General features: G+C 33.8%; 1 protein-coding gene across 1 annotated transcript in view; it reads left to right on the forward strand.

Annotated features, from left to right (window-relative positions):
* Window positions 1-27,945, forward strand: part of LOC124543385 (otoferlin-like) — a 93,566-nt gene that overhangs the window by 50,396 nt on the left and 15,225 nt on the right. The window contains exons 4-8 of the mRNA XM_047121599.1: window positions 4,204-4,649; window positions 4,965-5,228; window positions 6,992-7,184; window positions 8,099-8,161; window positions 18,539-18,623. Of these exons, the coding sequence (XP_046977555.1) occupies window positions 4,204-4,649; window positions 4,965-5,228; window positions 6,992-7,184; window positions 8,099-8,161; window positions 18,539-18,623 (1,051 nt within the window). The remainder of the gene's footprint in view (window positions 1-4,203; window positions 4,650-4,964; window positions 5,229-6,991; window positions 7,185-8,098; window positions 8,162-18,538; window positions 18,624-27,945) is intronic.

Consider the following 27,945-nt stretch of genomic DNA (forward strand, 5'->3'; position numbering starts at 1 on the left):
CGAACCCGGAATCTCGGAGAGGCGTAATCATGAAAACTGGTGTACACACTACTCGACAACGGAGGTCGTCAAAATTGAACTTATTTAAGCTCTCATTGTAATAATTTGTATTCTACGTCAAATCATAGTTCCATATTCGATAGTCGAGATGTAAGTAGTATGATAGGTAGGTCCATAAATAGTCCCTGTGTAAATCAGAAGGAATATCCCTTTTTTTAAGACAAATGTTTGGTGACATACACGATCCGTTGTCCCCACGCTGCAACGATGATATCTTGTTACTCTTATAGCAGAATATCATATATAATTCCTATATAAATCTGAGATCATTAACGGGTTGGGTGGTTAAGTGGGTAGAACATATTGAGAAGCTTAGACGAAAATTACAGGTACAAACCCTGACGAAGACAACATTACCGAACATTAAGAGCCTTTAGCTCTATTTGGTAGGGTTTGTGCCACTCTTTAAGATACCATTCAGTTTGTACCAAACAGCAATATTTCGTATTGTGATGTAGATGGGAGGATTAATGAGCTAATGTAGTGTATCAAAACAGGCGCAAAGGACATGACCTCATATTCCTATGGTTTGGCGATGCACGAATGTTTAGTCGGTGGTGAGTTGGGTGGTTCGAATTGGGTGGTAAAATTACAAAAAAGCACAATGGACAAGGCGATTTGGTTCTACAAAAGATTTGTTTGCATTCAAACTCCAAACTAAATTAATCTCAGTTTTGTATAATTACTATGAAGACATGCACTAAATCTCATATGATTCCCAATTTTAAAATAAATCCAGGTTTGGATACATTAGGCAGTGTCACTTACACTAGTAGAAAATCATCGTTATATATAAATAAAATTACTTTGCAACAATATTTTTTAGTAAGTTGATGAAAATATAAGGCGTACCAAGAAGTGTATTTCCTAGAAACCCCGACTTTCTGAATCTAGTTTTACATTATTAATTTCAATTTGGTGGTAATACAAATAAAACGTATAATGTTTAAGTTATAACCAGTTTTCACGGCAAACAGCATTTCAAACGAGACGCCCTCCCAGGAGTACCGAATTATTCAGATACTCTAGTTTCACGCCCTACACTCGCCAATTAAATAATTAATTGGCAGACTCTGCAATAACGTAGGTACAAATATTGTTCTCGAGAGCTTGTGGCCCAGGTTGTATAAATCTTAAACAATATCGCTGGTTCTTTCCTTACAAGGGCTGTAAGTTTGCTTGTTTTTTTATGTTTAAAATTGAATCTTTTGTTCAGCGATTAAATAAATCGCGTTAAGCCTATCTGACTGATATGTGTATATCAGACATAACATTTTATGTATCTTCAACTAAGTAGCAGTTGAGCTCAAAGTATCTTACCCCTTTCACCTCGAATGCCTCACTGAGTGAATTTTATTATTTTCACAACTTATTATTATTATGCCTACAAATGCTTTTATTTATTTTAAGGCAGTTTTGACGAATGCTACTATCGATCTTCCGATCATTCGAAACATATTTGGCTATTCTATTGTTAAATACATCTTATTAACCAGAAATGTTAAGATTTGTAGGTTTCACACTCCCGTGCCTCAAAAGGCAGAACTCTGGCCGTTTCAGATTTTCTGTGGTACTTTATATGAACTTATGTTGTGTAAACTATAATATGTACCTTGTTGTAAGCTGGGCTCAGAAAGGCAATTTAAAAATTAAATCACACAAAAGAACATTTTCTCAACAAGAACAGAGGATATTTATTTGTCTAATATAATTTCCAACAATCACAGTTCAAAACACTCAATGGATTTTGTAACAACTGCAGTTATGAGTAAAATTTCACAAGCTTTATACGTATTTAGAAATAGAACTCCATGAGCTTTAGTGTCTAAACGATTATAAGATCAGTGTAACGACGACGACTGCAAGCATTCTGTGAAATGAAATGTACAATACTGACAGATGAAGTTACTCTCAGTAATTCTGATGTGTTCACGTAATTAAGATTGGCGTGGAACATAGGTGAGCACTAATGCGTTTCTCGAAGATTTATCCCCAAGGGAGATTAAATATTATATTGAATCAGAGTATACAAATTCGTTGGATAAGGAACAGTGAAAATAACTGTGAACGCATCTGTTTATAGAAATTAAAATAGTTATGGACCTTTGTAACAAAAATAAATTCTAAAAGAACAGAAAATAAATATATAAATAGATAAACATTTCTTGTGGATATCATGTTTAAAATCAATTATCAAGAAATAAATACAAATTTTATACAAAATTTTAGCCTATGTTTAGACATTTGGATTACACCCTGATTTAATCCAGGATTTAATCGATTTTGTCCAGGTTTTTTATAAACCTGGTTAATCAATAATCTACTTTCATTTGAAATACATATTTCGGCACTCGTGAATTTTCCGTACTGTATTTTAACGTAACAAGCTTTGACTAGTCAGTGACCCAATTCCTGATCGACTTGAATTTTAAAAACTGAAAACAAAATGTTATTAAAAACTAGTTCAGGGCTGTTATCCTGTTAGTTCAAAACTATTGAAATGTTTATGTTGACAAAGACCAGACAGTGACTTCATCTCCTCAATTTTTGACATTTTACTTACTTTACTTTATATTTTGTCGTACACCACATAAATAAAATAATTAAATAAAAAACAGATCCAGCCTAAACAAAAGAGGCGTACAAAGCGTCGTCTTCCAAGCAACCAACAGTGTATTTTAGAATAGCTCATAGAATACCAGGTGGATAGTGCTGTAATAATACATATACAATACAATCTAAATAAATACTGTACACTATAGGTACGAAGATATACGATTTATTGTTCGGTTGATATTGACGATCTTTAGTGTCCTCGATAAAAAATCTAGAAAGTGATTAGAAAAAAAGTTTCAAACATACAAATTTGTACGTATTATTCTCAAAATTTCTGCAAATATAACGGTCGAATTTCGAAAACTAGCATTAAATAACCACTGGTATTACATAACATTAATTGCGGTAACTATAATAGGCTTTATAGAGTCGACATTTCATAAATCTTTTGTCCGCCGGGATCTGAACATAAAACAAATGTTCACTCATTGCCGCTTCGGATTCAACCGTAAATATTTTGCCTAAACTATAAATGGTCTTGATAAGGCGGTTTATACATGCTGACTTATTGAATTAGATAAATCACAAATAAGATTTGAGGACATCAGATACTAACCGATGATTACGGGTCAAATTCAAGCATCACTGAATTTTCAAGAAATATCTAAATATACAAATAAAATAACTTGGACATCTAGTAGCTCTAACTATTAAGGCTACCCGTAAATCTCTTTAGTCGGGCCAATTTTGTGGAATTTTCAGTAGAAGTCCGGGTATAAAATCATTGCATTGACACTCCAGTGCTTCAAGATATAAAGGATGAATCTTGTTCTCCGATTAAGAGAGTGTTGTATTAGAACACCTATGCTCGTACACCCTTGTTTACTGTAATACTTCTGATTATATAATATTCTCAAAGATTAGCCAAACATAGAAGAACAATATATTTCGATCTATGCTAATTTAAATTAGTCTAGATTAACCAATAATTTATCGATTATTCTTTGTTTAATACTAGAAGATTTTCAGGAGCTTAGCTTAGGAGCAGTATTATAACATTTAAAAAAAGGTTATAGACAGATACAGAGGTCACGCAGTCCATCGACCTTTCGTTTCAGAAGTTAATGTGTGGAAAGACTTATACGAAAGTAACGGCTGCTTTTATTATCTCTGTAATTAAGCTAACACTCAGAACTTACATCTTAACGTATTCTCATACGCTATAATATTATGCACTAAGAAATAAATTGAGTACTTAGAAACTGTGCGAGAAAATTATTATTTGATACAAGTTCTTCGCTCTCTTAGAGGTCCTTGTTGGTCTACTTTTACCGATAAAACGCGTCAAGGGTTCGAGTTTCAAAGTCAGGTTCATTTAAATAATTGTTTGGTGGGTCGAGTTTATATTATATTCAATTAAAATGGATGTTACATTAAATATGTGACAATTTCAAGTATTTATTAGAGATTATTGTGATAATAATGGTTTGTTTCATCACATAATCATCACGAGCAAAACATCATTATATTGTATTAGCATAAAAAGGAAATGTTATTCAAATGCTTAACTATATATATTGTTTGAAGGCATTCGTCGAAATGGACGTGTATTACACGCCACCGGTACCGGCGGAAATTACCCATGAAGACGAAACCAACCCACGGATCATAGAATTGCCACCGCGGCAGAACGTCCGGGCTCAGCTTCCTCAGACACCACCACAGAAGTCGCGTCCGTCACATCCACCACATCTCATACCGTCTGTGCATATCAGCCGGCGCTCGTCCGGACAGGGTTCTTCGAGGGGATCCTCACAGACTTACATACCACCAGCTGTCCCGGGCACCTCCTCACAGAGCTCTGCGCCACAATCCGACGGCGATGATGACAATGCTCTAGAAAATTTGCAAAGGAATATAGAGTCGCTGGAGACCTCCATCAAAATGAAGAACACAATTATAGACATCGATGCCGGGGACGAGAGGGAGTCGCGGACGCGCCGACTGAAAACAGCTGGGAAACGTATTTTACGGTAAATATTTTATTTGGTCCCCTTTTGTCATACTAAATACAATCGTAATTATAGAGAATAATACATATTTAGTAAAAAGAGAGAGGATTTTGTTTGCAGGGGTATATTGAACAAGAAATTCAACTTGAATATCAACAAGTAATGAGTGTTATCTGTAGTTTTGATTAAATTAACTTACTTCTTATTACATATAACATAATTAAATGCGTTATTTATTGTAATGTTAAAAAAGTGCTGATTCGCTATTAGAACACGAGTATGCAGATGTACATATAGGTTTTGAGAACAATTTGATTAAAAATAAAATTGTTACAGACGCGGTCTGTCCATGGGTGTCAGTAAGAATGACACGGTACCACCAGAGTCGCCGAACAAGCGATCTACTCTAAAAACGATGAAGAATCTCATGCGTCTGGGTCGACGCTACCGCAGCGCTGGTGACGAGGAGCAGGGCCTTTTAGAAATGCCTGGCACATCCACTGACATGGATAGACCGACGAGCCAGACCTCAATGTCCTCTGATGACAATATATTCGTAGACACTCGCTTACCCGCCAGTATTCCAAGAGCAAAGAGCCGGTGAGTTACCTCATATAAAATATAACAGCTATCAATAAATAGTATATCAACAAATAGTTAGAGAAATCACTTAATACAAGCTCACACATATATACACCATATACGAGGAAGTAGTGAATAACATCAAAAAAATCAAAATCAAAATAAACTTTATACAAGTAGGCTTTTACAAGCACTTTTGAATCGTCATTTTACAATTAAGTGAAGCTACCACCGGTTTGGAACTACCGAGAAGAACCAGCAAGAAACTCAGTAGTTACTCTTTTTCAACATTTAAAAAATACAAAGTCATGTTAGTTAAATACAATTATTTAAATTAATGTATCCTGCTTGGAAGTCAACAGGTATTAACTCCAAGCTTTTTTATCATCTATAAAATCTTGTATCGAATAGTATGCTTTTTCTACCAATGTATTTTTTTACAAACGATTTGAATTTACTAAACGCCAAAGTTAAAAATGTCTGCGGAATTTTATTAAAGAAACGGATACCTTGCCGCAAGAAGGATTTATTGACTTTGCGGAGTCGGAAACTTGGCGTTATAAGCTTATCCTTACTCCTAGTGCACATACATTGATTATCACTAATTTTATCAAAGTGATCAATGTTACTGTGAATATACATAATATTGTTGTAAATATATTGCGACGCAACAGTGAGTATTCCCACTTTGTTAAAAACATCCCGAAGAAAGTCTCTAGCTCCAAGATTATAAATCATCAACTAAACAATTCAGATCTACTTGCCTTAGACTCTTTTCTCAAATAAATGTCGCAATAAGCTATTAAATGAGTTAAAAAGTAAAAATATGCCTTACAAAAGAATGATAAGTAAGAAGACACTATTTTAATTCATTGCAATTTGATTGAATAACAAATGTAACTGCTGAGTTCCTAGTAGGAAATTCTTAGTAACAAAGAGAACTATAATTAATCCTATGTAAATTCTGTTGGAAAATTGGTTAGCATATAATATCACGAAATCCTGTGTTCAGTTGGAGAAGTAGTAGATAATGTTGTTATACTAGTTGTATTGATAGTGAACTTATATTCAAGCATATACTATTGTATATATACATATGTATTATGCCATTGCCTCGTCACCAAGAACGGTCACCGAAATCTTTGGGAACGACATAATATTCTCATAAAATAACTGGTTAATTATATAATTAAAAGTCGGCTGGCATGAAAACATTTTAATGAGAACAGGCGAGTTAGTCTTATAATAGCTGAATGAGACAATATTATACTCGGAATAGACAGGGCTGAGGTATAAGTATTAAGTTGCCAACTGCAGCGAAGACTGCTTTGTTAACTTCAAGATAATATAACAATAGCGCTAATTATCATTATTCAGCTGAGCTAATTTTGTCCTGTCCATAATCCTTCGTACACTATTTCTTGTCTAATGTTTCAAGGGAAAAACAATTAGAAATAATTTCTAGTTATAACTAGTTAGAACTGGTTGTAAATATATTATTACTAGTAGCATTTTTGTCTTTAATTGAAAAAGGTATTTAAATCTATCCTTTAGTAATTACAGTGACACACACAGTGAGTCTTGTTATATTTTATATAGATTAATACTAATTAATTAAATATCGAACAAAATCACTCGTGAAAGAGAATTATGTTTAAGCTGTGACCACACTGGTTAGACATTACGCGCATGTGTGACTCCAGTGTTAGAAATTTCACACATACGACTATAATATTCAACAAGTAACAAATACAGAAAGTTATAATATTACGATTTTTTAGGCGTCGCGCTATGATAGAAGACACATCTGAACCAGTAGCCCTGAAAGCTGCTGATTTTCAAGTTTGCGTCACAATCATTGAGGCTCGGCAGCTGGCAGGCCTCAACATGGACCCAGTAGTTAGCGTGCAGATTGGCGAAGTGCGCAAATACACCAGCGTCAAAGAGAGCACTAACTGTCCTTATTACAACGAAGTAAGTATCGAACATGATGCCCTTTTGAGCATTTGTTTTTAATTTTAGAGATAAGGTGCGGACAGACCCAACTTTAGCCGAGATGGCCCAGTCGTTAGAACGCGTGCATCTTAACCGATAACCGTGGGTACACACCCAGGCAATCACCACTGAATATTCATGTGCTTAATTTGTGTTTATAATTTATCTCGTTCTCGGTGGTGAAGGAAAACATCTTGGGTCAACCTGCATGTGTCTAATTTCATAGAAACTCTTCCACATGTGTATTGTTTGTTGTAGACACAACTCAATATACTGTAGTTAGTTACACCCATTACAATGATTAAGGAGGGATTAGTGCACATTGTGTCGGTACTATTACGAAGACAAAGAGGGATTTCAAGCCACTAGTCTAATGGTGGACGTAAACCGTATAATCTATTGGATCATCGGCTCAGAATATATTATTCATAATTTATAAATACATTAATCATGTTTTGTTTCCTCCAGTCCGGTCTGGAATCCCGATTAGAAATAATTCAAATTAGTGGTAATTTGACTTTTATTGCCTGGTCTCAAGATTGTTATACTTTTAATATTTTACTAAATTTACGACTGCCTGCGGTGTACACTACACTCCGATTTCCTAATTTCTAAGAAATTACGTGCTTATGGTATTTATGGTCATACTAAACTGAAAATTTCGCTTACTCAGTTCAAATAATTTACCGAAATTCGCCGTATATATTATCTTCTGACGGTACTTTTTGAATTACGTATACTGGCAGAGCTGAGCTGAAAACAATAGTGACCTACAAGTACTAGTACTTTTGTAGTGTAACAGTTGATCTTGGTATTTGAATAATCTATAATATATGCTCTCGGATTTTCTTTCGAAATATAATTATTAACAATGTTTTTTGTTTTGTTAACAGTATTTCGTATTCGACTTCCACATGGCGCCGGTGATGCTCTTCGACAAGATTATAATTCTATCGGTAAGTTCTACGTTTAATTATACAACACATAATTATTTATACATAATATGCAATGCGAAAATGCAAAGCTTTGCTAAGCGTTCGTGTAATGTCAACGCTTTCAAAAATAAATTACGAAACGCAAGCGATATTTATTTATTTATTGTGTCTGACTAACATCGTGATAAAATGCTTTGCAATATATCAATGTAAATAATAATAATAGTTGAATGATAAAAATCAGAAGTTTCCTTTTAATAAAATCAAATAAAAACTATCGAATTGAAATGAAGTAAAAAATAATAAAAATTCTTTTTTTAAAACAATAAAACCAACCAAAAACAAATAACATTTCGAAATTCAAAATAAAATAAATAACACAACATAAACAATATTGCAGGAAAATCTGTTATAGCTTTTTATTAAATCGCCTTTAGCTCGTTTATTGTATTTATCAAGATCGATTATAACAAGTTGGAGTATTTATTATATTATTTATTTGCCTTTATATCGTTTACCAGTATATTATAATTGTAGCAGAGTCATAAACACTTAATTACGCTGCTTGAACACGTATAAAAGTGGGGTTGTAACTAGAGCTGGCCAGGTAGGCAGTTGCCAGAGGCGTTATTTTGAGACCCAAAGTCAGTAAGCCTTTGTGAAACAGGCATTTAATATATAATAAGAACATTATGATAACACGAATAAACAAGCACTTAATAAGGATCTTGCAATGGATCAAACTCGTGATGAATCGTTCTTATCGTTGTACCAAACTGTTAATAATACTGCTTCATATGAACAGTAAAAAACTGAATCTCAAATGCGAATCGGTTCTGTATTCATAAATATAACTGAACGTGCTTGACACAAATTGCAAATAGGTACTACATACTAAAGTATTGCGAAGAGATTTAGTAGCTTCGTTTTATTTTTTGTGTTAATTGTGTAAATGTAAAAGTTAAATCTTTGCGTTAGACGACCTCCGTGGTCGAGTGGTGTGTACACCGGTTTTCATGGTTACGCCACTCTGAGGTCCCGGATTCGATTCCCGGCTGAGTTAATGTAGATTATCATTAGTTTTCTATGCTGTCTTAGGTCTGGGTACTTGTGGTAACGTCGTTACTTCTGATTTTCCATAAAACAAGTGCTTTAGCTTACATTGGGATCAGAGTAATTAATGTGATGTTGTCTCATATTTATTATTATTTTATTTATTTGCGATCTAAAGATTAATATACTTTTCTCATACACTAATTATGCCGATCACTATTCAAAGGATTTTTATCGATTACTTGTAAATTGAATTAATTTATTCCTTCAAATTTATAATACACTAATTGTCGCCCGCAGCTTTGCTCTCGCCTTAGGTTGTTAGTTGTTAAGTGTTTGGCAAAAAAAAGTAGGACAAGTAAAAAGGACATAGAGTCCTCCTTGGAGTTCGAGTTTTATCAATTTCGATTCATTGGTTTGGTCGTGAAGGGGCGACAGACAGTCAGACAGACAGAGTTTCTTTCACATTTATAATATTAGTATAGACAGTGTTTTTTTTTTACAATTAAGAGAGAGTACACTTGGTGGTAGGGCTTTGTGCAAGCCCGTCTGGGTAGGTACCACCCGCTCATCAGTTATTCTACCGCCAAATAACAGCACCCAGTATTGTTGTGTTCCGATTTAAAGGGTGAGTGAGCCAGTGTAACTACATGCACAAGGGACGTAACATCTTAGTTCCCAAGGTTGGTGGCACATTGACGATGTAAGGAATAGTTAATATTTCTTACAGCGTCATTGTCTGTGGGTGATGGTGACCACTTACCATCAGGTGGCCCATATGCTCGTTCGCCAACCTATACCATTAAAAAAAAGAGTGAAATAATTTTTCCCAGTTCAAATTTTACATTTTGCACTAACCAGTAGAGTTATGACTACAGTATGGTGTAATTAGTCTAGTGAAGGTAACGACTTTAATTTGCTTCTGGTTTTGAAATATTATTCTACTAATACAGTTGCAAATAAAGAATAATGTTGCAATGGACAAAGCCACCGCAAATGGAATGAACATAACATTCCTTTCAAAGTTTTGAATGTTAAAGTATATATGTATATGACTGTTTGAAGCTATTAACGAACGAACATTTAGCATTTCAGAGAACTTTAAAACGTTCAGTGCGGAACGAGGTCTAATACGCCTCGTATGTGCCTCTAAAAATATAATGATTTCTCTGTGTGGGGGCTGTAACGTCTATTTGATGTATTGTAGGAAATTTTAACTTTACCGTGTCGTAAATTCAAATCGTTTATAAAAAATACATTGGTATAAAAGGCATATCATTCGATACAAGATTTTGGAGATGATAAAGAAGCTTGAAATTAGTACCTGTTTACTTACAGGCAGGATACATTACATAGATATATAATTATATTTAACTAATACGATTGTATTTTTTAAATGTTAAAAAGGGTTACTACTGAGTTTCATGCCGGTAGAATCTACTTTCCGAACCGGTGGTAGCTTCACTTAATTGTTAAATGACGATTCAAAAGTGCTTGTAAAAGCCCACTTGAATAAAGTTTATTTTGATTTTGAAATATATTTATATGTTGCCTATTAAAAACAGAATGCCTAATGTATCTCTTACCTCGCTGAATAAATAAAACTAGATCACATAATTTCGAGTTTTAGTTTCTTAAACGTTTACGTTAAAAAGCCCCGTACGGGGTATTAGGATAATTTAAAAGTTCGTAAACGCCCTGTACCAAGTAATGGAAAAAACATAACGAATCCAGACGTGAGCATAATTGTGGTATTCCAAGCTTTACGGCGGCGTCTGAATATTTCACAAAGTCTGACAGAGTCACAATCACTTATTCACCTAACAATCTAAACTCGTAACAAGGCCCTCACTGCCCTCGTGTTGTATTCATAAATTATTACCCAAAATCCAGTAGCGGGTCCCACGGACACTGAACTGATTTATAGAGATTGCTTTTTATTCCGCATATTACATTTTGATACAACTTTATTTGCTATCTAATAAAAATACAATCTATAACTTTTTTTAAAGTAACATCTTAAACATCCCACCGATGTTTTAAGATAATCCCATAAAAAAAGTTAAGAATATTTTCTGTAACTTATTGGTTATAAACATACGTGTTAACTTACCTGGTTTTTATGTCTTTGTAGAATAGGTAGGTAGACGCTCCGATGAGACACCTAATACTAAACTTACGTCACAGTAGATATTAAAGATTCCTTGCCGCTGACCTTGGGAACCCTTGTAATAATTTGTGTTTAAACTTTCACAAGACCACTCTCCCTAAACGAACCGAAACATAGCGACTTTGTGTATCGCTGTTTGGCGATAGTATATAAATATAAATATCTGACAATGTATGTGACATTACTCTGATCCCAATGAAAGAAGCTAGAGCACTTGTGTTATGGAAAATCAGAAGTGACACCCAGACACAAGACAACATAGAAAGTAATAAACTTTTTCTAAATCAACTCGGCCGGGAATCGAATCCATGAAACCGATGTAGACACTACTCAACCACGGAAGTCGTTAAATTGAGTATATGGTTAGCGATGCAAACCAGAGGTCGGGCTTTGTGAAACCTCATACGAAATAAAAATATTCTGACCCCTCGACAGCCTCAATTAATCTAAAACGATGTAATATTGTTAAATTAATGTATTTTAGATGAAAAAAATATATGCCAGAGATTTCGTAAGTCACTTGAGGACGTTTAAAAATTAATTTACTTGTTGATATTTATGCCACTTAGTTTAATAAGTGAGTTTATCAACAAAATCAATTTAATTTATTTAACTAAGTCTTCTCTTTGAACTTTACATTGGATTTGCGAACGGTAACTCGATTAGACTATAGATATGACTATATAGTTAATAAATTTATAAGGATTTTTTTCTGTTTGTCGATCATACACCGCGTGGTTGTATTTCATTATAATATTCATATAAGATGTAAAGGTTATGTTGTTTATGTCGCTACCTGAATTGGGTAAACATGCGGTTCCGAAGCCCCTCGGCGCTCTCAATATAAATCCTCGGTTTTGTAATTTAGTGTTCCATAAACACACCCGAGCCGAGATGGCCCAGTGGTTAGAACGAGTGCATCTTAACCAATGATTTCGGGTTCAAACCTAGGCAAGCACTACTATATACATATATGTGCTTAATTTGTGTTTATAATTCATCTCGTGCTCGGCGGTGAAGGAAAACATCATGAGAAAACCTGCATATGTCTAATTTCCATTAACCCACATTGGAACAGCGTGGTGGAAAATGTTCCAAACATTCTCCTCGAGGAAGAGGAGGCCTGAGCCCAGCAGAATATTAACACGCTGTTGTTATTGTTGTGTATTTAAATGTAGTTTCATTTTCCTGACAACATATTAACAGTTTCTTAAAATTACTCTATGGATATAAAAATAAACTCCGCCGTACGTAGCAGTCGTTAGCGTGAGATTAATCAGTAGACAAGGAGAAGACGTGAGATGTTTGCCGTCGTCCAATTAGACACAGCTATCAACGGACTGTTTCTTGTGTATAAAAAGCTACATTCTCAGGAAGGTTTTTTTGGTAATATTTAGTTTCAATACGTTTTATTATTTTACCGTGAAATATACCTTATAACTGATAAATTTAAATTTAAAAGCGATTTTTTATTTACGTGCCGAAATATTCCTCCTTTCTTACACTCTGCTGCATTTATTTATTCTAGACGAATTATAATATTGTTTAGATTATTTTTCACTGGAAATGTTTTATTTTAAATAATAATAATCATAATTAAGAAGTTTATTCGCCAAGCATAGAGGATGTTAACAAATTTCTTACTACTGAATAAAAATAACACAGAAGAAAAAAAGCCTTAATCTTTGCCGGTAAAAAGGGCGTACACTCAGCTTAAAGCTGCTTTTCAGTCTGCACCTACTTACATAAAAATGCTGCCAACACAAAGTGTAAACTACTTATTTTATACTTACAAAGTTTAGAAGAAAATAAATATATATAGGGTAACAAAATATTGTAATAAATTTGAAGTTAGAAGTGAGCTGCCTGAGATAAAATTTTGTAATTAATGTAATATAATAAATCATATAAAATTTTGTAACAAAAAAAAAAGTCATTATTAGTAGTCGCCCGCGTTTTAGGGACTTTGTTACCAAGTGTTAGGCAAGCAAGTAGCCTATGTCCTTTCTCTGTGTTCGAGTTTGCTTCATACCAGATTTCATCAAATTAGGTTCAGCGATTTGGTCGTTAAGGGGCGACAGAGTGACAAAGTTACTTTCAAATTTATAATATTCTATCAAATGTATCAATTATCAAATATATTAAATATCAATAGCAATATTATTCCTCGACTCAATTCGTATTCTATGCTTCCGAGGATATTGGGTCTAATTAAGTAGAATTGCACAACTAGATTGAACTTGCCAATCAAGTGAAGTCTTCTGACAAATTAATTTATAATAGATATCATATAGAAACACTATATCGTATAGTTATTTGTCTTTATTGTATTCGTGCATTATTAAATGTTTGTTCGAAATTTAAATTTTATGGAAAGCCTTGTGCTCCTGTTCTTCTTCGCCATAAAATTCCAATCGACAAGTCAGTGCTTTTTAATTTTATCAAAATTAAAAGTTGGAACTCCCATAATTACATATCGCCTCTCGAAAAAAAGACAAACAAAAGGAACAAAAGGTTTAAAGTCAATTTACTAAATTTCCAAAATTACAATTTCAGTAGATGAAAATTCAGCGGTGCTCGTCTGGGTTTGAACCCGCAATCATCGGTTAAGATTCCCGCGTTCTAACCACCGTGCCATCTCTCTCTCAGTTATTACAGCAGTAATCAATTGCAGACGATTGTAGAATCGAATAATATTCAATCTATATTTATTAAAATCTCGCATTCGATATCCAATATCTTGTTTGTAGAATGAACGATCAAAGCGCCACTTACCTCTAAAAATCCCTCTCGTAAATCCATAAAGCCCAATCTGTAACATTCCATTTCAATAGATATTTTTTTAAATGTTATTACACCGATAGAATTTTCAACAAAAGATGATCACAGGTTTTCTAATATTGATTTAAGATAAATATGCTATGAAAGCGTCCAAAATGCTTATGTTGCCAAATTTAAAAAGATTGTTAAGGAACGCTTGTGTGCGAAAGGGTACTTAACAATTAGCGAGTTTCTGTTTGATAGCACACCTTAGGAATAAAATGATCGCCTCCTGGCTATTTATATTCATACACAATTATGTATATTATTAATTTGACAAAAAGAGACCCGCTGAGTTTCTTTCGCCGGTTCTTCTCAGGTCAGGGTGTTCCTTTTTCCGAACCGGTGGTAGTGTTTAATTTGACCATCAATAAGTAAGTGCAATGCTATATTGAATAAAGGAATTTGAGTTTGAGTTGAGTATGGAACTAACAGTATCGCTTTTTATATTGGACAACAGGAATAGGAAGAGTTGATGTTTGACAGCGGAGTTATGGATGCATGTTGCAAGTTCAAGTAAATAAAATAACAATATATGTATCTCGTTGGTCTTGTCGATATGTACTCCACATTGCTGAATAATTTCCTAAAGAATGACATTGTACCACACAAAACAATATTTCGATCTTTTAGCAACATTCACATAAAAAAAATGTTAAGTTAAATTGGAACTAGGCTTGCAATTTTATACATAAAAATAGAGCATGGAGTATTAATATATAAAAAAAAAAACATATAAAATTGGTTATGACCTAATTTTAAAGAGCTCCTGATTTTATGTTTCTGCACATACTTTGAATAAACGCAAAGTTTCGTGGGAGATCCACCACTTTAATTAAATAGGGTTATGGAATAGAATTAGAATGTAACTAGTCAGTCTTATCTTATATGTATAGTAGCCTTATTGAGTTTCAACGCTGCTCCACAATCTACTGAACCGTTTCCAACTACCGTCGTGATTTTAATTTAATTATGTAGTTTGTAAACATACTCGCTCGTACGGATCCTACTAATAAATAGAACACAGCGAACTGCGACTGAAAACTTGACGTAAGTACTCGTCTATTAATAATTAATCCAAGTAAGGGTCCATAAATACCACTAGGCCCATTTTAATCCGGGATGCAGGGAGAGCACAAAAATCCGAACTTGTAAAATAGTAGTCCTTACCTGATCGGGCTTGTAATGTATCGGTAATTAAAAAATGAATTTATTTTCAATAGCTCTTTTTCTTCTGAACAAAATATAACGTACCTGTCTATAAATAAATCTTACAAAATTCATATGTTTATAAAAATATTTAAGAAGCAGTAGAGACTATTAATCCTATATAACCGATACGTGTAGGTTTCATACATATTTTGAGTGGCTACAAATCTTGTTGGATACAAATAGAAACACTGTAATGTTTTTAAATTTCATCTAGTTAAAAGTCCTACATAAGCATAGTAATGTCCTTATTAAAGAGAAGCTACCGTGCCCAACGACCATAAAAGTAATATATAAATATAGTTTTCCCATCAAAGCAGTGTTATTAATAGCCTGGAGTTAGAGAGTTGCTAAAGCAATACACCAGAGTTTATCCTACGTCTAATATCATGCGATCTCGTCGGATTTCCTTCTAAGATTAGCTGTTACTGTAATGGGATGAGAAGAACGTTATTAGTACTGTACTTTTATCATAAGACTTGCATTTTCCATTTATATATACGTAAAGACATGACATAAATGGACTACATATAAACCCGCCCCGGCTTCGCTCTACTGCAATGCTGAAACTACTAAATAATCTACAGAATTTGTTTATTTACATTACATTAGAAACTTCTAAAGTTATCAGTGTTTTTAACTGTATTGTCTATATATTATATTACACAAAAAACCTTCCTCTCGAAACACTCTATCTATTACAAAAAAAACCGCATCAAAATCCGTTGCTAATTTTAAAAATCTAAGCATACATAGGCACAAACAGCGGTAAGTGTTTTATATTTGTATGGTATGGAATGAAGAGCTATAGACTGAGGTATTCGACTCAAATAACTGCACTTCATCTCATGGTATGCTGTGGGAAATTATCAAAAGAAAATTCTCTCGTCTAGAAATACACTTCTGATAGATACAAAGAAATTCCCAAGATCGTAAATTTTGCCAAATACTTTTACGAAGTATTCCTCAGTTTTCGTAACAGGAATGAAGATGCGCCTTCGTTTGCCTTTGAGACGAACGATTACAAATTCTCAATTTCACCTGGTAATAATTTCCTAATCGTTTCTTAACCAATCCATCAATATTTGCATATGGCATATTTGCATAAAGCATAAAACCCAAATACTTTACTAGAAGAAAATAAACTTCATATTAAGCTAAGTTTTATATACCTATGTGTTGATGGAAAACCATAATGAGGTACCGCTTTTTACTAAATTTAGTCACATTTAAGTGTACACGATATATATTTATACCAAAACTGTCTGAGTGTCTGTTGTTCCTGCTAATCTCTGGAATGGCTGGACCAATTTTGATGAGGTTGGCAGATGATATAAATGGGATGGAACTAGTAGATAAGGAGTAACTTAGGCCACGTTTATTTCGGAATTATATATAAAATAATAATAAAGTCACTCTGCAATTTCCAAATACTGTCCAGTACTGCGCACAGCCCTCGCGCATCCCCCCTACTCTGGCGTCATGTCAGCCCCCTATAAACGATTTAATAAAACAAAAGTTGCCTAACACAAAATCAATAACTAGAAATAAAATCTGCAATCAATATTTTTTATTAAATTCAAGCGCATACGAAGTCGCGGGCAGATCTAGTATGTAACATTATCAACACTTCGGTTAGTGAGCGTAATATTTCATGGAAGTTTTGATGAAACTACCAGCTATATTGGATTCCATGGTCTTTGTACAGCAACGCTTTCACGTGGAGAGATAAGAACAATTCTCTTTGAGGGAACAAATGGAGCCTTTGTGGTTTCTTCGTTTTTATTATAAACCATTTGTGACATGCTATACGACATAATAGGTTGTCAACCATCAGTTTTCTCTCTCATAATGTTCTAAATTTATTTCAATGAAAACAATGTAATGATTCTGTTTCAAAATTGTAATGTATAAACTTTGATTACAAATTTAGCCAAGGTAAACAACGATGGATTCACTCGAGGGCTATCGGATATTCCAGCCATAAAGTTCAAAGTCATATCCGTTGACAGCCCGATGAACTAATTCAGCGTAAAATTTAAATTTCAATGCTTGTTTCTGAATATTCACGAGCTATGACGAGACGCGCCGGTAACAGTTAATTCACAAAAGGGATGTCGTGGGACAGGTAACATCGAGTGATGTGACATTTTTTAACACGTTTAATGCAGAGCGAGGTCGAATAGACTTTTTTTTTCGCTGGAAAAACGCACGTGGATGAAGTTCTAATACAATCCGTGTGTGGCTAGGAAAAACATATTTCTCTGTATTACGGAAACCGTAACGACTATTTAAAATATTGGAGGAAAGTGATAAATATATGATGTCCGTTGAAAACAGAATGCTATGGTATCCTTTAATACGGGGTCTCTTTGGCCATGGCACAAAAGATATAAAATTCAATGACAACACATCATCACACAACATCGAGATAGTTTTTTAAACGTTACGGGGTCTATTACGCCCCGTATCGGTATTATGATAGTATTCATACGAGGTCTCGGTGAATGCTGTACGGGATCGCAGGAATGATAACATTTAAAAAATGTCACCGCTACCAACGTGTTAAGCTAAGCTAATTTTATCTATATTTATAATCTATATTTAGAGTTTTAAACGAGCTAAAGTTGCGACTAAATACATATAACTGACTTAATAAATATACTGAATACTATGAAATAATTTAAAATGTGCATAGATAGTGCAATTATATAATGTCAAAATAATAAAAAAACAATAATATCAAATGGTAAACAAAATATTTCAATCAGAGAGCCTATCAATTTTCGTTTGAAATAAAATAAAAGAAAATAAACAAATATTTAATTTTATAAAAACGCACACATTCACAGGTATACACTTACACACGCACAAAAAAAAATCTGTTTACGTAATATTGTTCAATAAACCTACAAGTATTTTACAGTAGATTTGACTTCAGCTTACTGGGAAATTATTAAAATAAAATTAAAATAAATTATGATAATAAAAAAAAAACCAAAAAAGCGAAAACTATAAATACAGACCTAATAAAAAATATAAGAAACGCTTACAGCTAAAAAAATAGCACATCAAACAGGGCTGCGTTCTAGGATAAATACTATACAGTGACATGCACATGTCACGTGCACATGTATTTGTTGCAGGTGCTGCACTCACGTCGCATCCTGCGTTCCGACAAGCTGCTCGGAATTTTCAAATTGGATGTTGCCACAGTATGGAATCAGCCAGGTTTGTAAAATTCATATTATTAATCTTAAATATTAAATAAAAAAAAGCTTTAATATACGTGAACTGTCCATTTCTATATGTTAATCTTGTCACCAGAACAGAATTGTAAAATTTACACTCAAACAGATCTGAGAATCTAATTTTTTAGTAAGAACTTCAAATTAATGAATTCGTAAGAAAATGTGATGGTAATCACAGCATTGGTAAAAGTAATAAGTAACAAACAATTTGTTATTCTTGTTTCTCGATTGCATAGAGTCAGCGACCTTTTGGTGGGGCAATGTAAACCTCACCAAAAAAAATATAGACGAATTGATAACCTCCTCCTTTTTGAAGTCGGTTGAAAAATAGACAAAATGTCTCGGTCGATAAATTAAAAAATGAAATTATGAACGCTCGTGTGCGAAAGGTTATTATGCAATTTGTGAGTTCATGGTTGATGGCACACCACGGGAATGAAACGATATCCTCCTGGCTTTTTCTTTTTTTATATAGAATATTTAATCATGTTTTAAAGTTGCTGAAATGTTTTGAGTTATATTAATTCTCCTGATAAAACACGGCAGAGTTTAGACAAGTGTTTTGTTCGTTTGTATTGCCCTTTAATTGAACTGTCCCCAGGTCGAGGTCAATTTCGGGTCGAAACAATAAAAGTAATTGGGTTTTTCTTTCAAGAAATTCTGAGTAAAGTTCGGCTGTAAGGTTTACATTCCCTTGCCTTGGGCAATGTGTAATTCCAGGTAATTGAACAAATTATGAGAAAGGCATTAATTTTCAAAATCGTTTTATAATACATCACAATAGTAATCGGCCACGAAAGGAAAACATACAGATTATCTTTAGTTAAAAAGGTTATAGTTTTTCATTACCTTCTTTCCAAAACACTCCGAGCCGATCGTAAATTTATACCGTCGGTTTGGAGTGCTTGGGATAGAAAAATATCATGAGAAATATGTTACTACTGAGGTAAGTAATCTTCTCATGAATAATAAATTTTATAAAGTAAGTACAAGAAAAAAATACATAAGTACAAGAAGGGAGTAACTAATGTTATGAAAGGGAGCTCTACTACTCGTAACATATAAATGGAAGGAATGGAATAGGTTCGGGTTCCATCACACGACTAATGATTGTAAAAAACGACATTCTTAATCTGTTTATTTGAAAAGAGTTACTATGCGAGTTTCTTGCTATCTCTTCTCGATAGAAGATGCTTTCCGAAACGGTGGTAGTATTAATTTTATCGACGATTCAAAAACGCTTAATTGTCTAATTTATTTGAATAAATTTGATTTGATTTGGAACAGAAACAGGAATGGACTTTAAGCATGATTCAAAAATAAAATATACACACAGCAATAAATTAAAGAGATTGTCATAATTAAATAAAAGTACAGGAAATAAAATATGAATTCCTATATTATCTTCCTTGCAACATTCTCTTTTATTTCTGCGGAATGAATACCGTTTCAAATTTCCTGCTCAATATACAAAATTCAGTTTATTTCTCTCCCCATAATGTAGACGTTATTTCCGTTGAACATTGTATGCTACGAATATTTGGAGCCCCTCAATTACCGTGTAACCTGCCACCAGCCAGCGGCGGGCCCCGTTGGCGAATTGCTTTATAATTCGTAACAAAATCACAAGTTACTATCTCAAATTATATTTTACCAAAATGTGCGCAAAATGACGAGATGACCCAGTGGTGAGCACGCGTGTTTCTTACCGATGATTGCGGGTTCAAACCCAGGCAAGCACTACTGAATATTCATGTGCTAAATTTGTGTTTATAATGAAACGAAAAGAAACCTGCATGTGTCTAATTTTATAGAAATTCTGCCACATGTGTATCTCCTCAAAGGGAGGGGAGGCCTTAGTTCAACAGTGGGAAATTTACAGACCATTGTTGATGTTTTTGTTCGCAAAATGTGTGCTCAATCGATTGGTTTAAATGCAGTTGCAAGATTAAACATACACATAGTAACTAAACCGTTGAATTAAAGCTTTAAAACATTAAAATCGCCTGAATACTTAATAAACGTTTCGAGATAGAAATAGACATCGGATATAAATGCTACATCCTGCGCAGTCGGTGTCGGTGGTGCTGCTAATATCCTCTTACCTGCAAACTAAGCTAGTTTTCCCTTGATCACACACACTTTATTTGAACGTTTGTAGAGCAAGCATTAAGCTGGATCAACGGTTTTCATTGCTACTGGACGACAAGCTACAAACGTTTCTTACTTAAATTATCAACGATTCAATTACTTCAAACTGGAAATCGTATTTTAAAAGTTTTCAAATCTTGTTAGATTTAAAAACTGGAGAGTTCTAATATTTAAGTTTATCGTTTTTTTTCCAATTTTTTTAATTTTCATTCATTATATGGAGTAATCTGCACTATGCTCGTTATATTTGGAATTTAAAAATATCTTCTTTGGAAACTATTTTTAATTAATTAATAAGCACGGAAAGTTTGAAATCCCTGGCGGAACTGAATTAAATAAACTCGCTTTATTTTTTTAACTTGTCACACTTTTTAATTAGCCTAGACCGTAGTTTATACTGCCAATAATTAAAACTACTGATAATTGAGAACGTTATATCTTCGAAGAACTGTTTAATTTGTAACGAGATTGCTTCAACTAAATCAGACTTCATAAAGTTCAATTAAGCCTTTTTACTATACTTTTACTAAGTTTCAACTTTTTTTGCTAAAGTTCAATTTGACTTTATGTTCCTCGTATGTTTTCTGATTGCGCTTAAAAGTATGGTATAATAAATGATGAGTGAATGCTACCGACGAACGAACGAACGATTGAACAGAAATAAAAGTCACGGAAAAAATCATTACTTTAAAGTTTATGAGAAGACTTCACCGATAATTGGTGACAGACAGTCATCTAATTGCTTTATCGTTTAGGATGATACAATACGTCACAGGACGCCTGGCAGAAGTGGTAACTTAAACTAGTCGCTGCCGTATGCGCAAGAGAAGGGCAAGACAGATTGCCGGCGTAACGCGTTACGTAACGGTTACGTAACGGTTGGCTCCCTTAAGAAGTTATCATTTCAAAATTAAGCTTAACATTAAACATAATGATGACATGATGAGGTGAAGTTGGTGATAAGGCTTTATTCCATTTGGTACAATTGGGGGGTCAAGGCTGGGTCGTCCCCTACCAATCATTTCTCAGATATTTAATGCCAATAACAATACTTAAATTTGTTGTATTCCGGTTGAATGTTAGTAGTCAGTATAACACACACAAGGGGCGTAGCATCAGAGTTCAAAAGATTGATGGCGCTTTGGCGATGTAAAGAATGGTTCATATTAATTACGGCGCTAATGACTATGGGCGGTGGTGACCACTTACCATCATGTGACATATTTACCCGTCCGCCTACCATTATTACAGAATAAAATATACCTCTTATTACATTTTTTTAAAGTGTAATAATAAAATTTAATACGGTACGTCTAGAGTATTCTACGCGGAAAAATCTCAAATAAAATCGCTGTTTCTTTTTGTATTTCTTGGTCCTATAATTACATTTCCCGGCTTGTTTATGCTTAGTCAGCGGGCAATTACCGGCTGAAGTTGGTTACAAGATCACGTATTACATTGAATCGAGTTGCAAACATTTTAAACCACATTGTATTATAATAAATATTATCCTCATTACCTTGTATTACTGTTACTTTATTTTACAAATAATAAACAATGGTATCTGAGCTAAGATGGCCCAGTGGTTAGAACGCGTGCATCTGAGCGATCTCAGAGGAAACCAGCATGTGTCTAATTTCATAGAAATTCTGCCATATGTGTATTCCACCAACTCTGAATGGAACAGCGTTGTTGAATATATTCCAAACCTACACCCAAAGGAAGAGGAGTAAAGGAAAACATCGTGAGGAATCTTGGATGTGACAAATTTCATAGAAATTCTGCCACATGTGTATTCCACCAACCCGCATTAGAACAGCGTGGTGGAATATGTTTCAAACCTTCTCCTCAAAGGGAGAGGAGGCCTTTAGCCCAGCAATGGGAAATTTACAGACTGTTGTTGTTGACGATGGTCTCACGGTGTGACATGAATAAAATTCGTTACAAAAATTATTGCGTCGCGTGTGTATTTTTCATGGAAAAGGATTTATCCAAAGCTTTAAAGTTTATACGGTTCCGAACTCTGCAACATTCGCTATGTACACGGACAGGCAACGTTTTTCCGGCTTAACTAGTGCAATATAAAAGTTAATCTATTCTTTGTTTGGACACTGGCAAGCGATAGCAGATGACAAAACAAATTTATACACCACTCGAATCGAAAAAGGAGTTATTTAACAAACACTGGATTTACATTTTCGCTTTTCCATTCGATTTGCTTATAGCTCTACTATATGCTATCCGCTTTATTAGTATAATACAGTACATATACCTTTAGATATAAATACCCGATCATATCACTACCAATATTTACTTTAATTTGGCTTTAAAAGTTCCGATAACAACTTCGCCGATAATCAACCGCTTTTTCTGTATCGTCTCAAAATGAATACATTAAAAAAATCTTTTTAGGAAGTACGAAAATAATGACAGATTTTGTTTTGATTTCATTCCATTGTAACGTACAAGGAAAGCTTAGTTCATTTACAATTATTACGATTTCATTTTTTTTTTCCTACAGCCGATTAGTACCGATTTCTAACCGGCCTGTAACTTTTTCCGGTCTCTAATATTAATAACTATTCAATCGTAGCAATATAACTTGCATCAAGTATCCACTTTAAATTTCTATACATCTGCGGATGAAACTCTTCAAAGAAGAAGAAGAACCGACTTCTCATGTGTAGCCTTCGTCCCATATACCACTGGCACAAAAGTCTGTTTACGCTATTGATATATGTTTAACATTGTTCACGATATCAATGATATCGAGTGACTAAATGTCAAAATATGTTTTCACTTCACTATTCACTTACGGCAGTGATGAAAAGTTTAACCAAACCAGTAGTTGCGGGTTCGAACGTAGCACGGAGTTCAAATTGTGTTGTCACGTAGCTAATTTTGTTTGTAACTAGTTTCGACCTCCGCTACACAGGGAAAGCGGAAAGGTGTCGTGCGGCGAGCCGCTTTATAATTTTAATTTTTTTTTTTTTTATGGTATAGGTTGGCGGACGAGCATATGGGCCACCTGATGGTAAGTGGTCACCATCGCCCATAGACATTAACGCTGTAAGAATTATTAACTATTCCTTACATCGTCAATATACTACCAACCTTGGGAACTAAGATGTAATGTCCCTTGTGCCTGTAGTTACACTAGCTCACTCACCCTTCAGACCGGAACACAACAATACTGAGTACTGTTGTTTGGCGGTAGAATAACTGATGAGTGGGTGGTACCTACCCAGACGGGCTTGCACAAAGCCCTACCACCAAGTAAAATAGGGAAATTTTTTCAACAACGCTCCATTATTTTCACATCACCCTTAATAATCTGATAACTTAATTTATTAAATGTCTTTATTCCAAATTCAGTCTTTGTTATATCATATTACGATTTTAGGATAGTATAGAAAATACGCAAACTCAACTCAAACTCAAATTCCTTTACTCAATATAGAAGCTTCATATATCATTTTAGCATTATGATTAATTATTGATGGTCAAATTACACTACCACTGACCGGTTCGTAAAAGGAAATACTCTGATCTGAGAAGAAACGGCGAAAGAAACTCAGTGAGTCTTTATTTTTTTCAAACTAGTTTCGAACATTTATACGCTACACACAATTGTAAAAATAATTTCTTTAAAAATTATCGTGATCGACTTTTTTTTTCGTTTTTCATTTTATTATAATTTTATAGTAATTCCATGCTTGAAATGACAACAGCAATGGTGCATGTTTCTGCGAAACCATCATTTCGAACAAAACATTTAAATACGTGTACAGTGTGGATCTGATATATGTATTATTTAGACGTTAATTCTACTTCGGTGCGATTACTGATAGAATCGGATTGCATTACCCGTGTAAGATTTCATTTAACATTTTAAAGTTCCGAATTAAAAAATTGCTGTACAATAAATTCCATTTATTGCATTATTGCATTATTTTAAGAGCAGAGATGGCCCAGTGGTTAGAACGCGTGCATCTTAACCGATGATTGCGGGTTCAAACCCAGGCAAGCACCGCTGATTCATGTGCTTAATTTGTCTTTATAATTCATCTCGTGCTCAGCGGTGAAGGAAAACATCGTGAGGAAACCTGCATGTGACAAATTTCATACAAATTCTGCCACATGTGTATTCCACCAACCCGCATTGGAACAGCGTGGTGGAATATGTTCCAAACCTTCTCCTTAAAGGGAGAGGAGGCCTTTAGCCCAGCAGTGGGAATTTACAGGCTGTTACTTTACTTTTTTTACTTTTTGCATTATTTGCTATTATATTTTTAAACATATGTCAACGAATAAAAAATATATTTTCTTATTCATTCATATATTCGGTGACTAAAATTAATCTAAAATCAATTTGCAAGCATATTAAATATAGAAATACTGTTTCATATATTGTATTTAATTCAGACATTCTCCACGGACGTTTACATTCAAATAGAGTTTTTGAAACAATTTCAATATTTCGAATACACTGTAAACCTTTGTATACATATTCATACAACAGGTTAAAAGCCATGGAGAATTTGTTTCGCATTCGAAATGGAACTAGAGTATGCAAATAGGAGCGGAGCGCGAGATAATTCGATCAGACGATGAATATAAATGAAATTACGAATGAAACAAATTTAGATACTTGTTGAATGTCACCCTATAGCAGTAAAGTATTCATAATTACAGACACAAGGATTTTAAAACAACAATTATTCATATAGAAACAATAATGAACAAACAATAAAATAAACTCGATAACTATAAATGCCAGCCTTTCTGTATGAGTAATCTGGTCTTTTAAGATTAAATATTTATTTGGTGTTAGGTTAAGTTAGACTTACTCTAGATACGTAGTTTGTTAGTCTATGTTATGATATTATTTATTATATACCAATCTATTTACCTTATCTAAATTAAAAGCACAATATATTACATTGAAAAATTACCTGTGACCAAACAATACAAGCAAATATTTTGATTTGATTTACACTGTCATATCTATTTGTGAGAATTTATAAAAAAAGTTTCTGTTATACGCCACTGTGCCACTTCATAATCCACCCTTTGCTCTTAAAACATAATTTACCTTTGTAGACTTCAAAGAATCAATCTTAAAGCACAAAGAATAAGAAAAGAGTCGCAGTCACAGAAACTCGTATTTTCATAATAAAACGAAGAAAAAAGGTTACACCGATCTGTGAAATTGCTTTTACAGTGCTGTATAAGGAGCCGTTTCAATGAAAGATTTGTCGACGAATATTAAACGCAAAAATTAAATTGATGACATTATAATATTTTTGATACGTTTAAAATTCTGTTCCAAATCAAAAAATAATTATTTGAAAAAACTGCTCATTACTATATTAAAGAATATTTTAATATTGATACAGTTCCAGTGAAAAAGTTCCTGAGTAGTCACTAAGTATATACGTTGTTTTGAAAAGGTTTGTCTACAGGAATATAAAAAGCAAAAATCAAAGTAGGCGATGTCTTGAATCATTTGGTTCGATATTTTTGGGAAACAGCAAAACCCAGCAATAATCTGTATCATTGTGATTTGGTTTAACTGCTTGGTGATGCGGTAGACTATTCAATTGTAAAATGTATAAGAATCATTAAAGAGCATTTGTGTTTTAAATTATATTACAACAATAATGACTTTCTACTTGACTTGGGAATGAGATGATCGCCTCCAGGCGGTATCAAATGACAAAAATATGTTTATTATAAAATACAATGTACATGAAAAATGAAATAAAAAAACATATATTTATATATGTATATATATATACATATATTTATATATGTATATATATATATCCCGCTGATTTTCATTCACCGGTACTTGTCGGGTCGGAGACATTAAATTCCGAACAGGTGGTCGATTTTTTACTTTCAATAAGCAAGTGATTACTTCTATATTGCATTTTCTTGGTGGTAAGGCTTTATGCAAGACCGTCTGGGTAGGTACCACCCACTCCTCAGTTATTCTACCGCCAAATAACAGTACTCAGTATTGTTGTGTTCCGCTTTAAAGGGTTAGTGAGCCAGTGTAACCACAGGCACAAGGGACATAACAACTTAGTTCCAAAGCTTGACGATGTAAGGAATAGTTAATATTTCTTACAGCGTCATTGTCTATGGGTGATGGTGACCACTTATCATCAGGTGGCCCATATGCTCGTCCGCCAATCTATACTATTAAAAAAAATTAAGAATTTTGACTGTGACTGAGCGATTTATACTCGAATATATTTCCTGGTATATCTATAGATGACAGTGATCTAATACAATTCAAGAGATAACACTACAGAAAATAATATAGTCTAATATGCACTTACGAAGTTATGGGCACAGTAGCTCACTCAAGAACAAATGTAATTTTTCACAAATATGGCGACGCGTGAAGGCTATTTGCATATTTAAAGCGACTTGCTCGTTAACGGTGTCTGCATTGTAATAAAGTTTTATTTTTTAATTTATTCGTTTAGTTGATTATAATCGCACAAAGGCGCAAAATATTTGCACTGTGCCCTTGTTCTGATTTTAAGAGTGAGTGACTACAGACACAGGGGCATAACATTTTAGTATGTAAGGATATAAGAATTAATATCTCAATGCCAATGTCTACGATGGTGACCACTTGTCATCAGGTATAGTATAGTAACAGCCTATAAAATTCCTACTACTGGGATAAGGCCCCATCTCCTTTTGCGTAGAAGGTTAAGAGCACATTACAAGGTCACACACTGCTCACACAGTGCAGGTTTCCTCACGATGTTTCCCTTCACTGATCTCGAGATTAATTATATTTACAAATTAAACACATGGAATGAAAATTGATTTTTTGTAGAATTAAAACAATTACGGCATAATAAAGAAGAAAATTGAATTTCTTTGTTTAAATTTAAATTATATTTCTACACACTCTCTTAGGTTTGGTCTAAATTATTCAACTGTTTTAGAAAAAGAATAGATTGTACATAAATTTAATTATTTTGTAATGGAAGAGCGGGCCGTCCTGACACAAGTACTAGTCCTTACTAGTAAGTTTTGGTTCCTAGCCTGTTGTAAATAAGTATGTAACACAATAAACATTTTTTACGCAGACAAATAAGCGACTATTCCCGAAAAATATTTCG

Source organism: Vanessa cardui, chromosome Z (genome assembly GCF_905220365.1).
Source record: "Vanessa cardui chromosome Z, ilVanCard2.1, whole genome shotgun sequence".
Lineage (NCBI taxonomy): Eukaryota > Metazoa > Arthropoda > Insecta > Lepidoptera > Nymphalidae > Vanessa > Vanessa cardui.